The sequence below is a fragment of the Mchenga conophoros genome, linkage group LG3, assembly GCF_057382185.1.
Source record: "Mchenga conophoros isolate Kocher_MC1m ecotype Shallow Benthic linkage group LG3, M_conophoros_male_GT1.1, whole genome shotgun sequence".
Classification (NCBI taxonomy): domain Eukaryota; kingdom Metazoa; phylum Chordata; class Actinopteri; order Cichliformes; family Cichlidae; genus Mchenga; species Mchenga conophoros.
Genome location: NC_140528.1, coordinates 21,985,860 through 22,003,060, shown reverse-complemented (window position 1 = coordinate 22,003,060; position 17,201 = coordinate 21,985,860). Strand labels below are relative to the sequence as shown.

Genomic DNA, 17,201 nt, shown 5'->3' with positions numbered 1-17,201 from the left:
GAGGAAAATGATTTAATAACTTGCTGCTAATACACAACATTTCATCATATTTCCTCATAACCCTCTTTTGTCTGACCATTTGATCCCATTTGAATTTGAAATAAAGGATCCACAGAGTTTGGTGACAATAATGACAGTAGATGTTTGTGTGAAAGTGCTGGAAGCAAATGAGTGTGTGATGTTCTTTCAGTGTTGCACTTTGTAGACGCTCCCTGAGCACTGGTCTCACAGCCAGCTGCACATAGAGACCAGTGTTGTTAGTCCAGGTCAGAAGATGACTTGTTGGAATGAAAATGAGCTTGTAGTTTGTCTGCTTTAATAATGTGACTGGAAAAAGGTGTTGGACTTCAAATATGTCCATTTCTTTCACACTTCACCTTTAAAAGTGAAGCCTTGTGGTTCCTGGAAGGAACATCTTCCTCATGCCAAAATACAAACAAAGGCTGAAACAGGAAGTTCCGGTTCAGAGGAAGGTCGCGCGCTGGACGGATCAATCAGTGGCCGCGTTACAGGACGCACTCGATGACGCAGACTGGGGCATGTTCAGAAACAGCTCCGACGATGACGCCAACGTGTTTACGGAAGCGGTTGTGGGATTCATCGGGAATCTAGCGGATGATACCGTGGAGACAAAGACTATCACAACGTTTCCCAACCAGAAGCCGTGGGTGGATAAAACCATCCGCGACGCTCTGAGATCCCGCACCGCTGCCTACAACACGGGACTCACGACGGGGGACATGGACCCGTACAAAGCCGCGTCATATAACGTGCGGAGAGCGGTGAAAGAGGAGAAGCAGCACTACGGGAGGAAACTAGAGTCACAACTCCAACAGAGTGACTCTAGGAGCCTGTGGCGGGAACTAAGGACAATAACGGACTATAAAGCACCAACAACTGGTATGACGAACGCGGCCGTGACTCTGGCAGACGAGCTGAACACTTTCTATGCTCGCTTCGAGGCTGCAGCTAAGGTCTCCAACAATGCTAGTGTTAGCGGCGCTAACGGCTGCAGACAGGAAGATTCTGCCAGCACCGGAAACGTGCTCGTCATCTCCGAGCATGAAGTAAGGAGAGCCTTCAAGAGAGTGAACACCAGGAAAGCAGCAGGACCAGACGGCATCCCAGGTCGTATCCTAAGAGACTGCGCATACCAGCTAGCTCCTGTGTTCACTGAGATATTCAACATCTCTTTATCTCAGTCGGTGATCCCCACATGCTTCAAAGAGTCCATCATTGTTCCTGTCCCGAAGAAACCCCACCCTGCTTCTCTCAATGACTATCGCCCTGTAGCCCTCACCTCAGTAGTGATGAAGTGCTTTGAACGCCTGGTCAGAGACTTCATCATTTCTTCACTACCAGACACACTGGACCCACTACAGTTCGCTTACCGTCCAAATCGTTCCACAGACGATGCCATCTCTCATCTCCTCCACACATCACTCACTCACTTGGACACTAGAAGGGGGAATTATGTTAAAATGCTCTTCATAGACTACAGCTCTGCATTTAATACCATAATTCCCTCCACACTCACCACCAAGCTGGAGCATCTGGGACTCAGCTCATCTATGTGTCAGTGGATCTCCAACTTCCTAACTGGCAGACCACAGGCAGTAAGGATGGGCGGACATGTCTCAGCCTCCACCACTCTCAGCACTGGAGCCCCCCAGGGGTGTGTTCTGAGCCCCCTGCTGTACTCTCTGTACACATATGACTGCGTGGCCACTACCAGCTCCACCACCATCATCAAGTTTGCTGACGACACCGTCGTGGTGGGCCTGATCTCTGATAACAACGAGACGGCCTACCTGAAGGAGATTAGGAATCTGGAGAACTGGTGCCAGAGGAACAACCTCCTTCTAAACGTCAGTAAGACAAAGGAGCTGATAGTGGACTTCAGCACTAAGCAGGAGAGGAACTACCAGACCCCTGTCATCAACGAGTGCCCAGTGGAGAGAGTGGACAGCTTCAAATACCTCGGAGTTCACATCACGCAGGACCTGTCATGGTCCTGTCACATCAACACCGTGGTGAAAAAGGCCCGTCAGCGTCTCTACCACCTCAGACGCTTGAGAGACTTCCAACTGCCCTCCAAGGTGCTCAGGAACTTTTACTCGTGCACCATAGAGAGCATCCTGACGGGAAACATCTTAACCTGGTTCGGGAACAGCACCATGCAGGACAGACGAGCTCTACAGAGGGTTGTGCGGTCAGCTGAGCGCACCATCCGCTCCGAGCTCCCTGACCTGCACTCAATCTACAGCAGGCGGTGCTGGACCAAGGCCAGGAAGATCGTGAAGGATCTCAGCCATCCCAACAACAGACTGTTCTCTCTGCTGAGGTCAGGAAAGCGATTCCGCTCCCTGAAGACCAACACAGAGAGACTGAGGAGGAGCTTCTTCCCGCAGGCGATACGGTCTCTCAATCACACCACCACACAGTACTGACCCACACATATGGTTCTTACACACACACTGGACTTTCTGGACATTGTTTTATGATAAAATTTTTATCATTAGAAAAAAAATTACCAATAATCATCCCACAGATGTAATATTATCTACAGCTACTCTTAGTACCATTGATATTAAGTTAGACTCTTTTTCTCCAATTGATCTTTCTGAGTTAACTTCAATAATTACTTCCTCCAAACCATCAACGTGTCTTTTAGACCCCATTCCTACAAAACTGCTCAAAGAAGTCCTGCCATTAATTAATTCTTCGATCTTAAATATGATCAACCTATCTCTAATAATCGGCTATGTACCACAGGCCTTCAAGCTGGCTGTAGTTAAACCTTTACTCAAAAAGCCATCTCTAGACCCAGCAGTCTTAGCTAATTATAGGCCAATCTCCAACCTTCCTTTCATATCAAAAATCCTTGAAAGAGTAGTTGTCAAACAGCTAACAGATCATCTGCAGAGGAATGGTTTATTTGAAGAGTTTCAGTCAGGTTTCAGAGCTCAGCACAGCACAGAAACAGCTTTAGTGAAGGTTACAAATGATCTTCTTATGGCCTCTGACAGTGGACTCATCTCTGTGCTTGTCCTGCTAGACCTCAGTGCAGCGTTCGATACTGTTGATCATAATATCCTATTAGAGCGATTAGAACATGCTGTAGGTATTACAAGTACTGCGCTGCAGTGGTTTGTATCATATCTATCTAATAGACTCCAATTCGTGCATGTAAATGGAGAGTCCTCTTCACACACTGAGGTTAATTATGGAGTTCCACAGGGTTCAGTGCTAGGACCAATTCTGTTTACATTATACATGCTTCCCTTAGGCAGTATCATTAGAAGACATAGCATACATTTTCACTGCTATGCAGATGACACCCAGCTCTATCTGTCCATGAAGCCAGATAACACACACCAATTAGTTAAACTGCAGGAATGTCTTAAAGACATAAAGACCTGGATGGCCGCTAACTTTCTGCTTCTTAATTCAGATAAAACTGAGGTTATTGTACTCAGCCCTGAAAATCTTAGAAATATGGTATCTAATCAGATTCTTACTCTGGATGGCATTACCTTGGCCTCCAGTAACGCGGTGAGGAACCTTGGAGTCATTTTTGACCAGGACATGTCCTTCAACGCACATATTAAACAAATATGTAAGACTGCTTTCTTCCATTTGCGCAACATCTCTAAAATTAGAAATATCCTGTCTCAGAGTGACGCTGAAAAACTAGTTCATGCATTTATTACTTCCAGGCTGGACTACTGTAATTCATTATTATCAGGATGTCCAAAAAACTCACTGAAAAGCCTTCAGCTAATCCAAAATGCTGCAGCAAGAGTCCTGACAGGGACTAGAAAGAGAGAGCATATTTCTCCTGTTTTGGCTTCCCTTCATTGACTTCCTGTTAAATCCAGAATTGAATTCAAAATCCTGCTCCTCACATACAAGGTCTTAAATAATCAGGCCCCATCTTATCTTAATGACCTTGTAGTACCATATCACCCTATTAGAGCGCTCCGCTCTCGCTCTGCAGGCCTACTTGTTGTTCCTAGAGTATTTAAAAGTAGAATGGGAGGGAGAGCCTTCAGTTTTCAGGCCCCTCTTCTGTGGAACCAGCTTCCAGTTTGGATTCGGGAGACAGACACTATCTCTACTTTTAAGATTAGGCTTAAAACTTTCCTTTTTTCTAAAGCATATAGTTAGGGCTGGACCAGGTGACCCTGAATCCTCCCTTTGTTATGCTGCAATAGATGTAGGCTGCCGGGGGATTCCCATGATGCATTGAGTTTTTCCTTTCCAGTCACCTTTCTCACTCACTATGTATTAATAGACCTCTCTGCATTGAATCATATCTGTTATTAACCTCTGTCTCTCTTCCACAGCATGTCTTTATCCTGTCTTCCTTCTCTCACCCCAACCGGTCGCAGCAGATGGCCGCCCCTCCCTGAGCCTGGTTCTGCCGGAGGTTTCTTCCTGTTAAAAGGGAGTTTTTCCTTCCCACTGTCGCCAAAGTGCTTGCTCATAGGGGGTCATATGATTGTTGGGTTTTTCTCTGTATCTATGAAGCGCCTTGAGGCGACTTTTGTTGTGATTTGGCGCTATATAAATAAAATTGAATTGAATTGAATTGTTTTCACTTCATCACTTAAATCACTGCTGCTGTTATTGTGTATATATTTATTTATACTTCTTTATACTTCTTGTGTGTTTTGTTCATACATTCTTATATAGTTCTATATTGTGTATTTTGTTGTACAGTTATTTTATTTTCAATTTAATTTATATATTTTATCTTATTCTTTCCCAGTGTGTTGTACAGTTATTTCATTTTTAACCTTAATTTATATTTTATTCCTTCCTAGTTAAATTTACCCTTTTTAATTTTTCATATTTATTTCCTATCTTATTCATAGCCTTTTTGTTTTCTTTAGGTCACGAGCAGTTGTCCAAGCATTTCACTACATATCGTACTGTGTATGACTGTGTACATGACAAATAAAAATTTGAATTTGAATTGAATTTGAAAAACACGACTTTTTCAAGTCTTTGTCCTGTTTTTATGATAAATGTACAACTTTAATGTGAAAGGTTCAGAGTTTTTTCTCTTGTTGTGTTTGTTTGAAGCTGCTTCCTGTTGGCTTCAGCTGTTTGGAGTTTCCATTTTCTAAACTTCTACATTCTGAACCTTCTTCAGCTCTGAACAGATGATGAAACACTGAATGATTTCAAGCTCACACTTTGTCTAATAAACTTACATCTTTCATTCTTTATACAGATTGTGGGGCTGTGGTTTGTCAGAGATCAGCTGTGATTATCTGGCAGCAGCACTGAAGTCCAACCCCTCCCACCTGAGACAGCTGGACCTGAGCTGCAACAACAACCTGCAGGATTCAGGAGTGAAGCATCTGTGTGGTTTCCTGGAGAGTCCAGGATGTGGACTTGAAACTCTGAGGTCAGTCAGCATGTTTTAGTTGTGCTGAGATGAATATGATGTGAAAGTTGTGCTGACACTAAACTGCAGATATCAGGCTGATATTATACTGATCCACACTGAGGATCTTCATGGTAAAGTCTGTTTTCTTCTTCTCTGGTTTAGTCCATTGACTGCAGCAGAACAATGTTCACATTTCAAACAGTGAGACTCAACGTATGGCCCGCGGCCCACACGCGGCCTGCCCACCTTCCCTGATTCAGAGAGAGGGGACCCTGATTAACTGTATAGTGTTCTTCCTCACAGTTCTAAGTATCAGACACAACAATGAATAATCCACAGCTGACTGTCTTTAGCAGGTCAAAGGTCACGGCACACAGCAGACAGTGGGAAATATTATAACTCTGATCATTTATCAGCACATATCCATATGTATAAAAACAAAGCTGACACTGTGAGACTTGATCAGAGGTGTGATCATCACAGCAGAGGCCTTTGTGTCAAAGTCACTGAGGATCAAACAGAAACACATGAAGCAGATTTTCCTGTTCTGGCTTTTTATAGCAGAAAACCTTCAAAATATTCTGCAGTCCATCAAAAACTGAAGCAAACCATGAATCAACATGTGAACATGAGCTGATGCTGCTGAAGGGAAGCAAAGTTACAGAGGTTTGATTACAGACACAGCTGAGAGTTTGTAATCTGTCATCATTTTAAAAGGTTTAAATTTCTTCAGTATTGAACAGCAGAAATGAGGCTTTGTTTTGGGAGGCCGACAGCAGTGAACACAACAGCAGACTGGTGCGTAATAAGCAGTGAATAATGCAGGAAACAGATTTTTGAAGGTAAACTGTTCTTGAAGTACACTGAGAGAGAGAGAGCTGTGCAGGAAGTAAACGTCAAAGTCAGAGAGAATTCATGACGATGTTCATCAAACGTAAAGCGTAGTTTGGATCTTCTTCTGCTGCTGGTTCACTCAGTTTTGCTTGGAGACAGATGAAACCTGCAGCTTCAGGATCTGTGAGCTGTCCACTTTCAGCCCCGACGGCGTGTCCGTGTACGTGCCGTCGAGTGAACTATCCACGCTCTGTGTTTCCATCTTTGTGTGTTTAGCTGCTCTCATTTACTGTTTTGTCTGTTTGCTTGTTGTTGAAATACTTTTGGGAGCTTTAACCTGAGATTCTGGCAAAATACATTTATATTAAAAATCGATTCAGGATTGAATGAAGTGAAGAATCTGGCATCGTGGTGCCAGGACAACCACCTCCAGCTGAACGTCAGCAAGACCAAGGAGCTGGTGGTGGACTTCAGAAGGGGTCAGCACAGAGACTACAAGCCCATTATCATCAATGGAGCTCCAGTGGAGAGGGTGCAGTCCTTCAAGTATCTTGCTGTCCACATCTCCTCAGACCTGACATGGGCTGCCCACATTCAGGTCCAGACCAAAAAGTCTAGGCAGCGCCTGTATCACCTACGACAACTGAGGAAGTTCAGGGTCTCTCCAAAGATCCTCAGGATTTTCTATACAGGCGCTGTGGAGAGCATCCTCACACAGAACATGACATCGTGGTTCAGGAACAGCTGTGTGAAGGACCAAAAAGCTCTCCAGAGAGTGATCCGTACAGCAGAACGCTGCTGCAGGATTGCTCTCCCCCCGCTTCAGGACACCTACACCAGGAGATGCCGGACTAGAGCAGCGCAGATACTGAAGGACCCGTCCCATCCTGGCAACAAACTGTTCCAACTTCTGCAATCTGGTAGAAGGTTCCTCATCATCCGGGCAAGGACAGAGACACTCAAGAGGAGCTTCTATCCCCAAGCCATCCGTGCCCTAAACACACACACCCGCCCTCTCACATCATCTATAATTGACTGAGACAGGACTCTCTTCCAGACACTAAACCAAGGCACAATGTACATTTCAATTCCTTTAATTTTAAATATGTTTATATTGTCCATCCTGTAAAATACTCAGATGTCTATTCATATTAATGTACAGAATTCACCTGCTTGCTGCTACTACTGAACATTCACCCAATGTATATACTATATATATGTTTTTCCTCTACACCCCCCCTCCCCAATTTTTTATTTTTTTTTGCACATGTCGAGGAGTGTGTCAGGCTACATTTCACGGTGTGTTATACTTGTATAACTATGCATGTGACAAATAAAGAACCTTGAATGAATCAACATCGCTTTATTCAAATTAAAACCATTTAAATAGGAAAATCCATTTTTTACACCTGCCTCTAATGCTGGGTAATGTCAGCTGGTCCATGTGCAGCTGGCTGTGAAGCTCAGGGAGCGTCTACAAAGTGCAACACTGAAAGAACATCATCCATAAATATTGAGTGATAACTGGACTCTCATACAGCGAGACACAAATGCCTTTAAACATCAGCTTATCCTGCTGATCCAAGTCCAACACTGAGTTTGTAAAAACATGTTTGTCAATCATTTTGTTTGGTTTCTGAGGAAAATGATTCAATAACTTGCTGCTAATACACAACATTTCATCATATTTCCTCATAACCCTCTTTTGTCTGACCATTTGATCCCATTTGAATTTGCAATAAAGGATCCACAGAGTTTGGTGACAATAATGACAGTAGATGTTTGTGTGAAAGTGCTGGAAGCAAATGAGTGTGTGATGTTCTTTCAGTGTTGCACTTTGTAGACGCTCCCTGAGCACTGGTCTCACAGCCAGCTGCACATAGAGACCAGTGTTGTTAGTCCAGGTCAGAAGATGACTTGTTGGAATGAAAATGAGCTTGTAGTTTGTCTGCTTTAATAATGTGACTGGAAAAAGGTGTTGGACTTCAAATATGTCCATTTCTTTCACACTTCACCTTTAAAAGTGAAGCCTTGTGGTTCCTGGAAGGAAAAACACGACTTTTTCAAGTCTTTGTCCTGTTTTTATGAGAAATGTACGACTTTAATGTGAAACATTCAGAGTTTTTTCTCTTGTTGTGTTTGTTTGAAGCTGCTTCCTGTTGGCTTCAGCTGTTTGGAGTTTCCATTTTCTAAACTTCTACATTCTGAACCTTCTTCAGCTCTGAACAGATGATGAAACACTGAATGATTTCAAGCTCACACTTTGTCTAATAAACTTACATCTTTCATTCTTTATACAGATTGAGGCGCTGTGGTTTGTCAGAGATCAGCTGTGATTATCTGGCAGCAGCACTGAAGTCCAACCCCTCCCATCTGAGACAGCTGGACCTGAGCCTGAACAACAAGCTGCAGGATTCAGGAGTGAAGCATCTGTGTGGTTTCCTGGAGAGTCCAGGATGTGGACTTGAAACTCTGAGGTCAGTCAGCATGTTTTAGTTGTGCTGAGATGAAGATGATGTGAAAGTTGTGCTGACACTAAACTGCAGACATCAGGCTGATATTATACTGATCCACACTGAGGATCTTCATGGTAAAGTCTGTTTTCTTCTTCTCTGGTTTAGTCCATTGACTGCAGCAGAACAATGTTCACATTTCAAACCTTCAAAGAAGAAGAAAAATCCTCCACTGGATAATTCACTGTGAAACTCTCCAACTCTTCATTCCACCTTAAAGTCTGTCTGACACTGAAATCCAAAGCAAAATGTGCGTTTGCTTTACAGACAGCAGTCCAACACAAACATACACACATCATCCAAAACACAGTCCAACATCCAAATCTCCTCCACTGCCAGCATGAATGATGGGAAAGAGAAGGAGGAACACTCTGACATTCAGGGTTAGAATGAGTTTCATGAAGCAGACTGTGAAGATCAAAGCTGCATTAGAAAGCTTACATGAATGAATGAGTGGACAGAAGTGGACAGAGATCATCTGAAGCACTTCAAAGGCTTTAAATCAGCACATTTCTCTTTATTCTTTATCAACTCTGTTAGTTTCTCTCAGTTTTCTGTGGAATGAAGCTAACAGCAGGCTAATAAGATGCTGACCAATAGGTTTCTATTAAAGGTTGTAATTTGTATATGAAAAAGTGCTTTGGCTCAGCAGGGATCAGCTTACAGGTAGAATACAGCTGCTGGATGGGATTAGCATGTCATAGCTATCTACCAAACTGCTAACTGGGGGATTTCAGGCCATCTATGGATCATTTTTGCTAACTGTTTATTCAGCTTAGGCTCACAGGGCTGCAGCCTGTGCCCTAGCTGTCATAGGGCAAGAGGCGTGGTCCACCTGCACAGGTGAGCAGTCCATCACAGGGCCAGCAGAGAGAGACAGAGAAGCACTCTCTCACATCCACACCTACAGCCAATTTAGAAGCACCAATGAACCTAAGCAGCATTTCATTGGACTGTGGGAGAACATCCAACCTCCACAGAAAGGTCAACAAGCTTCAACCTACAACCTTCTTGCTTTAAGGCACTAGTGCGAACCACTTTTCCCCATTTCAGCCCAAATCCTGCATCTTCCTGTTTCTGACTCCAGGCCAGCTCCACTAACACTTTCTCATCAGACACTGCCACCTAGTGGAGGAAGTCTTAGTTCCATTTGAAGCTTCAGATTACAGTTAGTTCCTTTACAAAGAGGTGGAGGTGGTGGGGCCACAGCACCATCATCACTGAGTGCCATAGGACACTTAACCTTTGTTTCCATATGCTGGGAACTTCCTGTTGTTCCAAGGAGGACTGGAAAATGTGTGAAAATCTCCCAGTCAGTTCCTCACAGCACACTTCAATCATTTCCCTCCCACAGCATCAGGACCAGGGCTTTTTCTCTCTTTGCTCCCACTAAGAGATTTCCACACAAACACCTCATCAGTGGGACTCTCAGAGCTACCAGCCCTTTGCTACAATCACAAAGCTCTTCATTGAAATCAATGATATCAAAGCTGGAATCAAATGAGTCCAAGTCTTCTGCTGATTCAGCATCACATTCATCTTTGCTCCTTGTTCTGCATCCCCACCATGGACTTCATTCCTTTCCAAGCCAGCCTTGAGTGTCCTTTATTCAGCTCATCCTCTGCTTTACTTTTACACCTGATTTTAGCTGCTTTATCTCTCTTTCAACAAGTTTCTGTGCCTCAATCTTTTTCTTCTCTTCCTCATAACAAGACAGCTTCTTCTGCCTGAGAACATGTTGGAGTGATTTACTAATCCAGGGCTGCTTATTGGGGAAAATACTTCCTGTTTCCAAAGTAATCCCCATTTTTCCCAGAAAGAAATGTAAGTAGAAATCGATGATCTAAGTGAGAACATGAGCCTTTAAAAAGGCCCAGTGGGTGCAGTCAAAGCAGTCCCTCAGTCCCAGTATAGAGTCTTTGGTCCAGACTGGAACAACTGTGTGCCCAGTTTGAGCTCTCTTCAGTCCTGTGACCTGACAGACCCAGAGGGGCCATCACATCACATTTAGAAGCTCCCCTAATGGAGCCACAACACATGTCCAACACTTAGTCTGTCTTGTTGGACCAACTGGAAGAAATGATTCAAGGACTTAGTCACAGAACAGAGATTCAAATCTCCAAAATCCAACTGGCTGCATCAGGACATATAGTCTGAAACTCTGCACAGTTTCCTGTTTGAAGCTGCTTCCTGTTGGCTTCAGCTGTTTGGAGTTTCCATTTTCTAAACTTCTACATTCTGAACCTTCTTCAGCTCTGAACAGATGATGAAACACTGAATGATTTCAAGCTCACACTTTGTCTAATAAACTTACATCTTTCATTCTTTATACAGATTGATGGGCTGTGGTTTGTCAAAGATCAGCTGTGATTATCTGGCAGCAGCACTGAAGTCCAACCCCTCCCATCTGAGACAGCTGAACCTGTTGGGAAACAACCTGAAGCATCCAGATGTGAAGCAGCTGTCTGATCTTCAGCAGAGTCCAGACTACAGACTGGAGACTCTGCTGTAAGTAGAGTGATGGAGTGAGTGGGTGGTGCTGTCAGCAGTATTGTACTAAACACAGTCAGTATGAAACAAAGATCCAGTGTTTCCTGTAAAGCTGCAGCTTCTCAGTGAAGCTGTGAGAGGAGAATGGTGACAGGCTTCAGGATTGGACACAAACACTTCCTGTTTCTGACCTTTATGGTCACTATGGTAACGGCTGACACGCTCTGATCAAACACTGTCAACAGCCAATCAGCTCTCTGAACAAAGCAGCACGCAGACCAATGACTGCATTCATTTCCAAGTTTAAAGCAGTGAAGAACACAGTCTGTAGGTGAGGAAGAATTTAGTGAGAGCAGATGTTTGGATGGAATTCCTCCAGTTAACAGCTGGAACCGTCCATCTGGATTGTTGGGCTTGTTGTTGGGGTTCCTACTAGAGATGGACCGATCCGATATTACGTATCGGTATCGGTCTGATACTGACCCAAATTACTGGATTGGATATCGGTGAGAAATAAAAAATGTAATCCAATCCATTAAATATCAATAAAGCACCTCACAAAACTTGCTACACGGCGTAACTCGGCTCATAACCGTAGCACGTCGCAGCAGTATGCATCACGTGATAGAGCTGTTGTGTGTATTTGTAGCCTCACCAGCATTTCGTCTCCGAGGAAGTCATCCCATAGAGAATTAAAGCAAGTGTGTAAGTTCATCTCTGAATGTTTGTAAAGCATTCAGAGATGAACTTAACAACCAATTAATGGAGCCACTGCCTCTCGCTCTCCGGCTGCTACTTGCCTAAATCAGCCACAATTGTCCCACTGCCAAAGCGTACTAACATTAGCAGCCTCAACGACTACCGACCAGTTGCTCTAACATCTGTTATAATGAAGTGCTTCGAGAAACTGGTCCGACGTCACATCATGTCCTACTTGCCACCCACACTCGACCCTCTCCAGTTTGCATACAGAGCTAACAGATCAACTGAAGATGCGCCACATCACCATCTCTCACCTGGAAGTGCAGGGCCGTTACGCCAGGCTGCTCTTTGTTGACTTTAGCTCTGCTTTCAATACGATACTCCCGGACAGACTAATAGTTAAACTGCTGGAAATTGGACTTCCTTCCACCACCTGCCGCTGGATCAGAGACTTCCTCTCAGACCGTGTACAGAGAGTTAGAGTGGGGCCTCATCTTTCCTCAGCCCTCAGCCTCAACATCGGCTCTCCACAAGGCTGTGTACTGAGTCCCCTACTGTACACTCTGTACACACATGACTGTGTTAGTTCCCACCCAGACAACACAGTCATCAAGTTTGCAGATGATACCACCGTGGTGGGGCTCATCTCAGGGGGAGATGAGACTGCATACAGAGCTGAAGTTCAGAGGATGTCAGATTGGTTGATTGAAAAGTGTGCTGACATATTGCATCAGCTGCACCACAGCACACAGAAAGGCACTCCAGAGGGTCATCAACATGGCCCAAAAAATCATTGGACATCCTCTTCCCTCCCTGAAGGACCTGTACAGCACTCGCTGTCTCAAGAGGGCACGCAGCATCCTTCGGGACTGCACACACCCAGGACACCGGGTGTTTAAGCTGCTGCGGTCTGGCAGGAGGTTCAGGCTGCTGAGGTCCCGAACAAATAGACTCAAGGACAGCTTTTACAACAGGGCAATAGCCCTGATCAATGTAAATAGCTGACCTGACTGGATACCTCCCTGGACTTTTTAGGGGGGAGGTAACAATGTTTAAAACGATAACAATAATATTTATATTTATAACAAGGTGCAATAATAATTAATGTGCAATAATAACAGTGTGCAATACACATACACTTATTCTTCTTTTTTATACTAAGTTAATATACTGTGTTGTGTTGTGTTGTTTGTTGCGTTGTGATGTGTCATATCGTGTCGTGTTGTGTTATATGTAGTGCCGACGTAGGACAGTTTTTCCAATTTCATTGTACTACTGTACTATGTATGACTGTGCAATGACAATAAAGAGTTATCTTATCTTATCTTATCTTACTTCAATCGTGAAACTGCTTAATGATCAGCTGATCGGCTTTTCTGTCGCGAGTCCGTCTCTCTTGTTTGTTTTTGGTCCACTTTGCACCAGAAAGAGGAAACCAGCGGCTGAACAACAGCAGAACGTTTAAGCTTGATAAGCTGTTGTTAGAATTTATTTAATATTACTTTCTACACCAGGATCTTTTTCTACAGCTGACAGCTGGTAACTGTGCAGGGGCGGATCTAGCAAAGTTTAGCCAGGGGGGCCGATAGGGCATGAACAAGGAAAAGGGGGCACAAAGACATAATTTTCTTTCTTATTCTCATTTAAAATGTCGAACTTTTAATAAATAATTATCTGACTCTTACACCCAAAGTTTTAATCTGATGTAAAATATATAGAAGTCCATTACTGTATATAGTAACTGTTAAGTCTAATATACCCTAGTAAGCTATAGTACTTTTTCCTTTGGGAAGGTACTATCTGTGAGTTCTGTAATTATGTTGAAGAAAGATGTTGAATCTATTTAATTATTCTTGAAAAAAAATTCTTTCTGTGCATTTTTTCCCCTGCATCAAATTAAATTTGATTACATCGATTAAGCATCATGAGATGGAGGGTGGTTCCCTATTTTATTTTTTGCTGGGAGTTTGCAACCCTATTAGTCAGGTTGCTTAATATTTCTGCTAAGTACGCTTTAAAATACCAGAATAGGGAGGATGTTGCAGGTTTAAGTTTATTAGATTGATCAGTGTTGCTGAACTATGAAATATTTTGGGCGCAGTGTATTTTTTTTACATACAGGTATAACAGAATAGCTTTAGTGTTTGTTTGTTTTTTAAACTTGCGTATGAACTTATACAAAATGCAGCAAAATATTAAAAAACTTTTATTGATTAAAAAACACACTATATCGGATTCATATCGGTATCGGCAGATATCCAAATTTATGATATCGGTATCGGTATGGTGCCATCTCTAGTTCCTACAGAGCTCAGAGTGGACACACCAAGGTTCTTCTAATGAATGAAAGTCCAAACTCAAACTAGGAGGGAAAAACATTTTCATCAACTTCAATAAAAATCCAAAGATTAGAAAAAGTGAAGCAACAATGAGTCCTAGTACAGTCCCAGCACTGAAGTCCCTGCTGCTCTTTATACTGGATGTGCTGCATCACTGACTGACAGCTGATGAAGAGTCTCTGGAAACACTCGTTTATCTCCTCTGCTCTTCCTTCTTCTCTCTGCAGGTGGAGCTGATGATGGTAAACAGGACGGTGTGTGTGCTGAGAGAGGAGGAGCTGTGTCCTGATGATCCAGAGAGGTTGAAGCAGCAGCAGCTTGTGTGTAGAGACGCTCTGACTGGGCCATGTTACTGGGAGGTGGAGAGGAGAGCTTCATCCAGCAGTGACTGACAGAGGAATGAGAAGAAGTGCAGATGACTGTCAGTGCTGCAGAGTGAACTGCTCTGAGAACAGCTCCACTGTCAGACACAATGTAGAGTCCAGCATCATCCCTGTGTGTCCCTCTGGATCTGACAGAGGATCATCAGTGTATCTGGACTGCTCTGCTGCTGCTCTGTCCTTCTACAGTCTCTGCACAGTCTCTGTCTGACTCTGGCTTCAGACCCTCCTGGATCAAACTCACCTGGAAAGACTTTCAAACATCACTCAATAGATTTGAATACAGAATATATTTGATATATACTGTAGATGTACTGTAGAGTTGCAGTTTGTCACTTGTAAATACAGTCTGTGAGCAGCTGTGAGCTGAAAGATCTTTCTAGAAACACGAAATGTTTTCACTCTTCTGTTGCTTTTTCATATATTTCCACAACATTAATATTGATCCCACCTGTCTCACCTGTTTCATGCTTTTATACATAATAACAGGACACGTGTGATCTGAGCGCTGCTGTGGTTGCTGTGCTGCACGTCTTCATTTAGATAACAGAGACATCTAGTGGTTCAGAGGGAGAACTGCAGGAGGTGGAGCTGTGTTTTAGCATGGAAAACTTTTTATCTTTTAGGCGCACATACAAATATGACAAGTATCAGTGTGAGATACAAAAGGTCACATCAGTCAGCAGAGGGAACAGTGATCACACAGCAATGTAAGAATAGAAACATAACAGTGAATCTGGACATGTATACAGAGGGAAGCAAACAAACAGGATGTAACACTACATTAAAGCCACAAATGGGAAGAAAACAAACACAAAGGAAAATATATTTGATCTCAGGAATCCAAATCAGATGCTTTAGAGCAGGGGTCGGCAACCCTGGGCACGCGTGTCACAGCTGCCACGTGAAGGGTTAACTGATGGCACGACCATAGCTGGACTGGCCATTGGGCATACTGATGGTGATTTTTCATTTTTATGGGATGATGATGTTTTTTTTGTAATGGTATAAACGATGAAAGGTGGTGGATTGGCCGGATGCTGGTCGATATGTAAAAATAAGTCAGTTGTTTGGTGGTGGCTATGGCGGAGCTTCCACAGAGGCAGCAGGTGGATGAGGGAAAGGGGAGGCAGGAGGAGCAGAGACCCGAGGCGGCCGTTGGTCCGAGTGTCAGGTGAACTGAACTTCAGGTAAGAAGTTATGACCTGCAGTCTATCTGGGTCAGATATAAACCAAGTTTAGGTGGAGTTTATTTTCCTTGTGCTGACTTTTTACAGTCAGTTACAATAACTCGTACTGTGTACTAGCTAGCATGACGGAGTTTCTATACAGCTGGGTGGTGCTATGATGTTACTGATAGTGAACTTTACAGTGGCTGCAAAAGTATTCGGCCCCCTTGAACTTTCCCACATTTTGTCACATTACAGCACAAACATGATTCAATTTTATTGGAATTCCACGTGAAAGACCAACACAAAGTGGAACGGAAATCATACATGATTTCAAACATTTCTTACAAATAAATAACTGCAAAGTGGGGTGTGCGTAATTATTCTGTCATGGAAAAACACACTGCCATCAACTGTTTTGTTTTTGTCAAAATCACTGTAATATAATCACTGTACCTTTATATACATGTGACTTGTATTAATGCTGCTGCCCTCTTGTGGCTAAAGTGTAATTATGTTCTTGTTATTAGGGAAAACATTTGAGAGTAACATGACAAATGAGTCAGCACTTTGGCTTCAGCTTAAGAAATCCTCATTTATGTGTCATCAGTTATAGTTGCATGTATTCATTATCATAATTTAACCTTTAATATTGATGTTTTAAATAGATTTTGAGTAAATTAGCAATTTTATGGTATTTATATGGTTTATTAAATAAATACATCACTAATGAATTAATTATTTCAGTAATTCATTTAAAAATCTACATAATCAAGTAAAGAAATATATTAATAATGAATTATCCATTAATTTCATTTAAAATGTTTCATTATTTGTTTATATACAATTCAAATTAGTTAATTACATATTTAATCAATTATTGGTTTGTTTTCTATTTTAATTATTTTACTGACACATTTAATGAATTATTTAATGATGTATTTATTTAATTCACGTTGCTACTCCTGGCCCTGCATCGCTGTTCATAAATACATTTTATTTGTCAGCTTCACCCATCAAAGTCAGGGGGCGGGGTTAATGCTGATCAAGTCAAAACCATTGCTTTGGTCTGGTGGGCGTTCTTTTAGTGGGCTTTTCTGTCACGGCCTGCGTGGCAGACTATGATGAGGGGAAGGACGACCCAAATGCTGGACTCTTTGATGAGGTCAGTGCGTTTATTTACAGTGATGCTAAATAATCCAAACAACAATAAATCCCCAGTGCGTTCCCGACTCTGACATGTCCTCTTGCCAGTGTTAGTGTTCTTTGTCTCCACTCCTCAGTGTCTGAGCACCCCGTGCTCGCTGCCCTCTCGTCTCCACACTCCTCCTGGGGAATAACAAAGAGGCAGCCGTCAGCAACACCACAATGCA

At 42.9% G+C, this 17,201-nt stretch overlaps 1 protein-coding gene across 2 annotated transcripts in view; it reads left to right on the top strand.

Annotated features, from left to right (window-relative positions):
* The window catches only part of LOC146577685 (protein NLRC3-like), a 98,052-nt gene extending 82,587 nt beyond the window's left edge, over window positions 1-15,465 (top strand). The window contains exons 4-6 of one of the 2 annotated variants that reach the window (XM_085268298.1): window positions 8,536-8,712; window positions 11,083-11,256; window positions 14,507-15,465. In XM_085268298.1, the coding sequence (XP_085124424.1) occupies window positions 8,536-8,712; window positions 11,083-11,256; window positions 14,507-14,516 (361 nt within the window). In that variant the 3' untranslated portion in view covers window positions 14,517-15,465. The remainder of the gene's footprint in view (window positions 1-8,535; window positions 8,713-11,082; window positions 11,257-14,506) is intronic. The other variant, XM_085268299.1, reaches the window with a different exon arrangement.
* The last annotated feature ends 1,736 nt before the right edge of the window (window positions 15,466-17,201 follow it).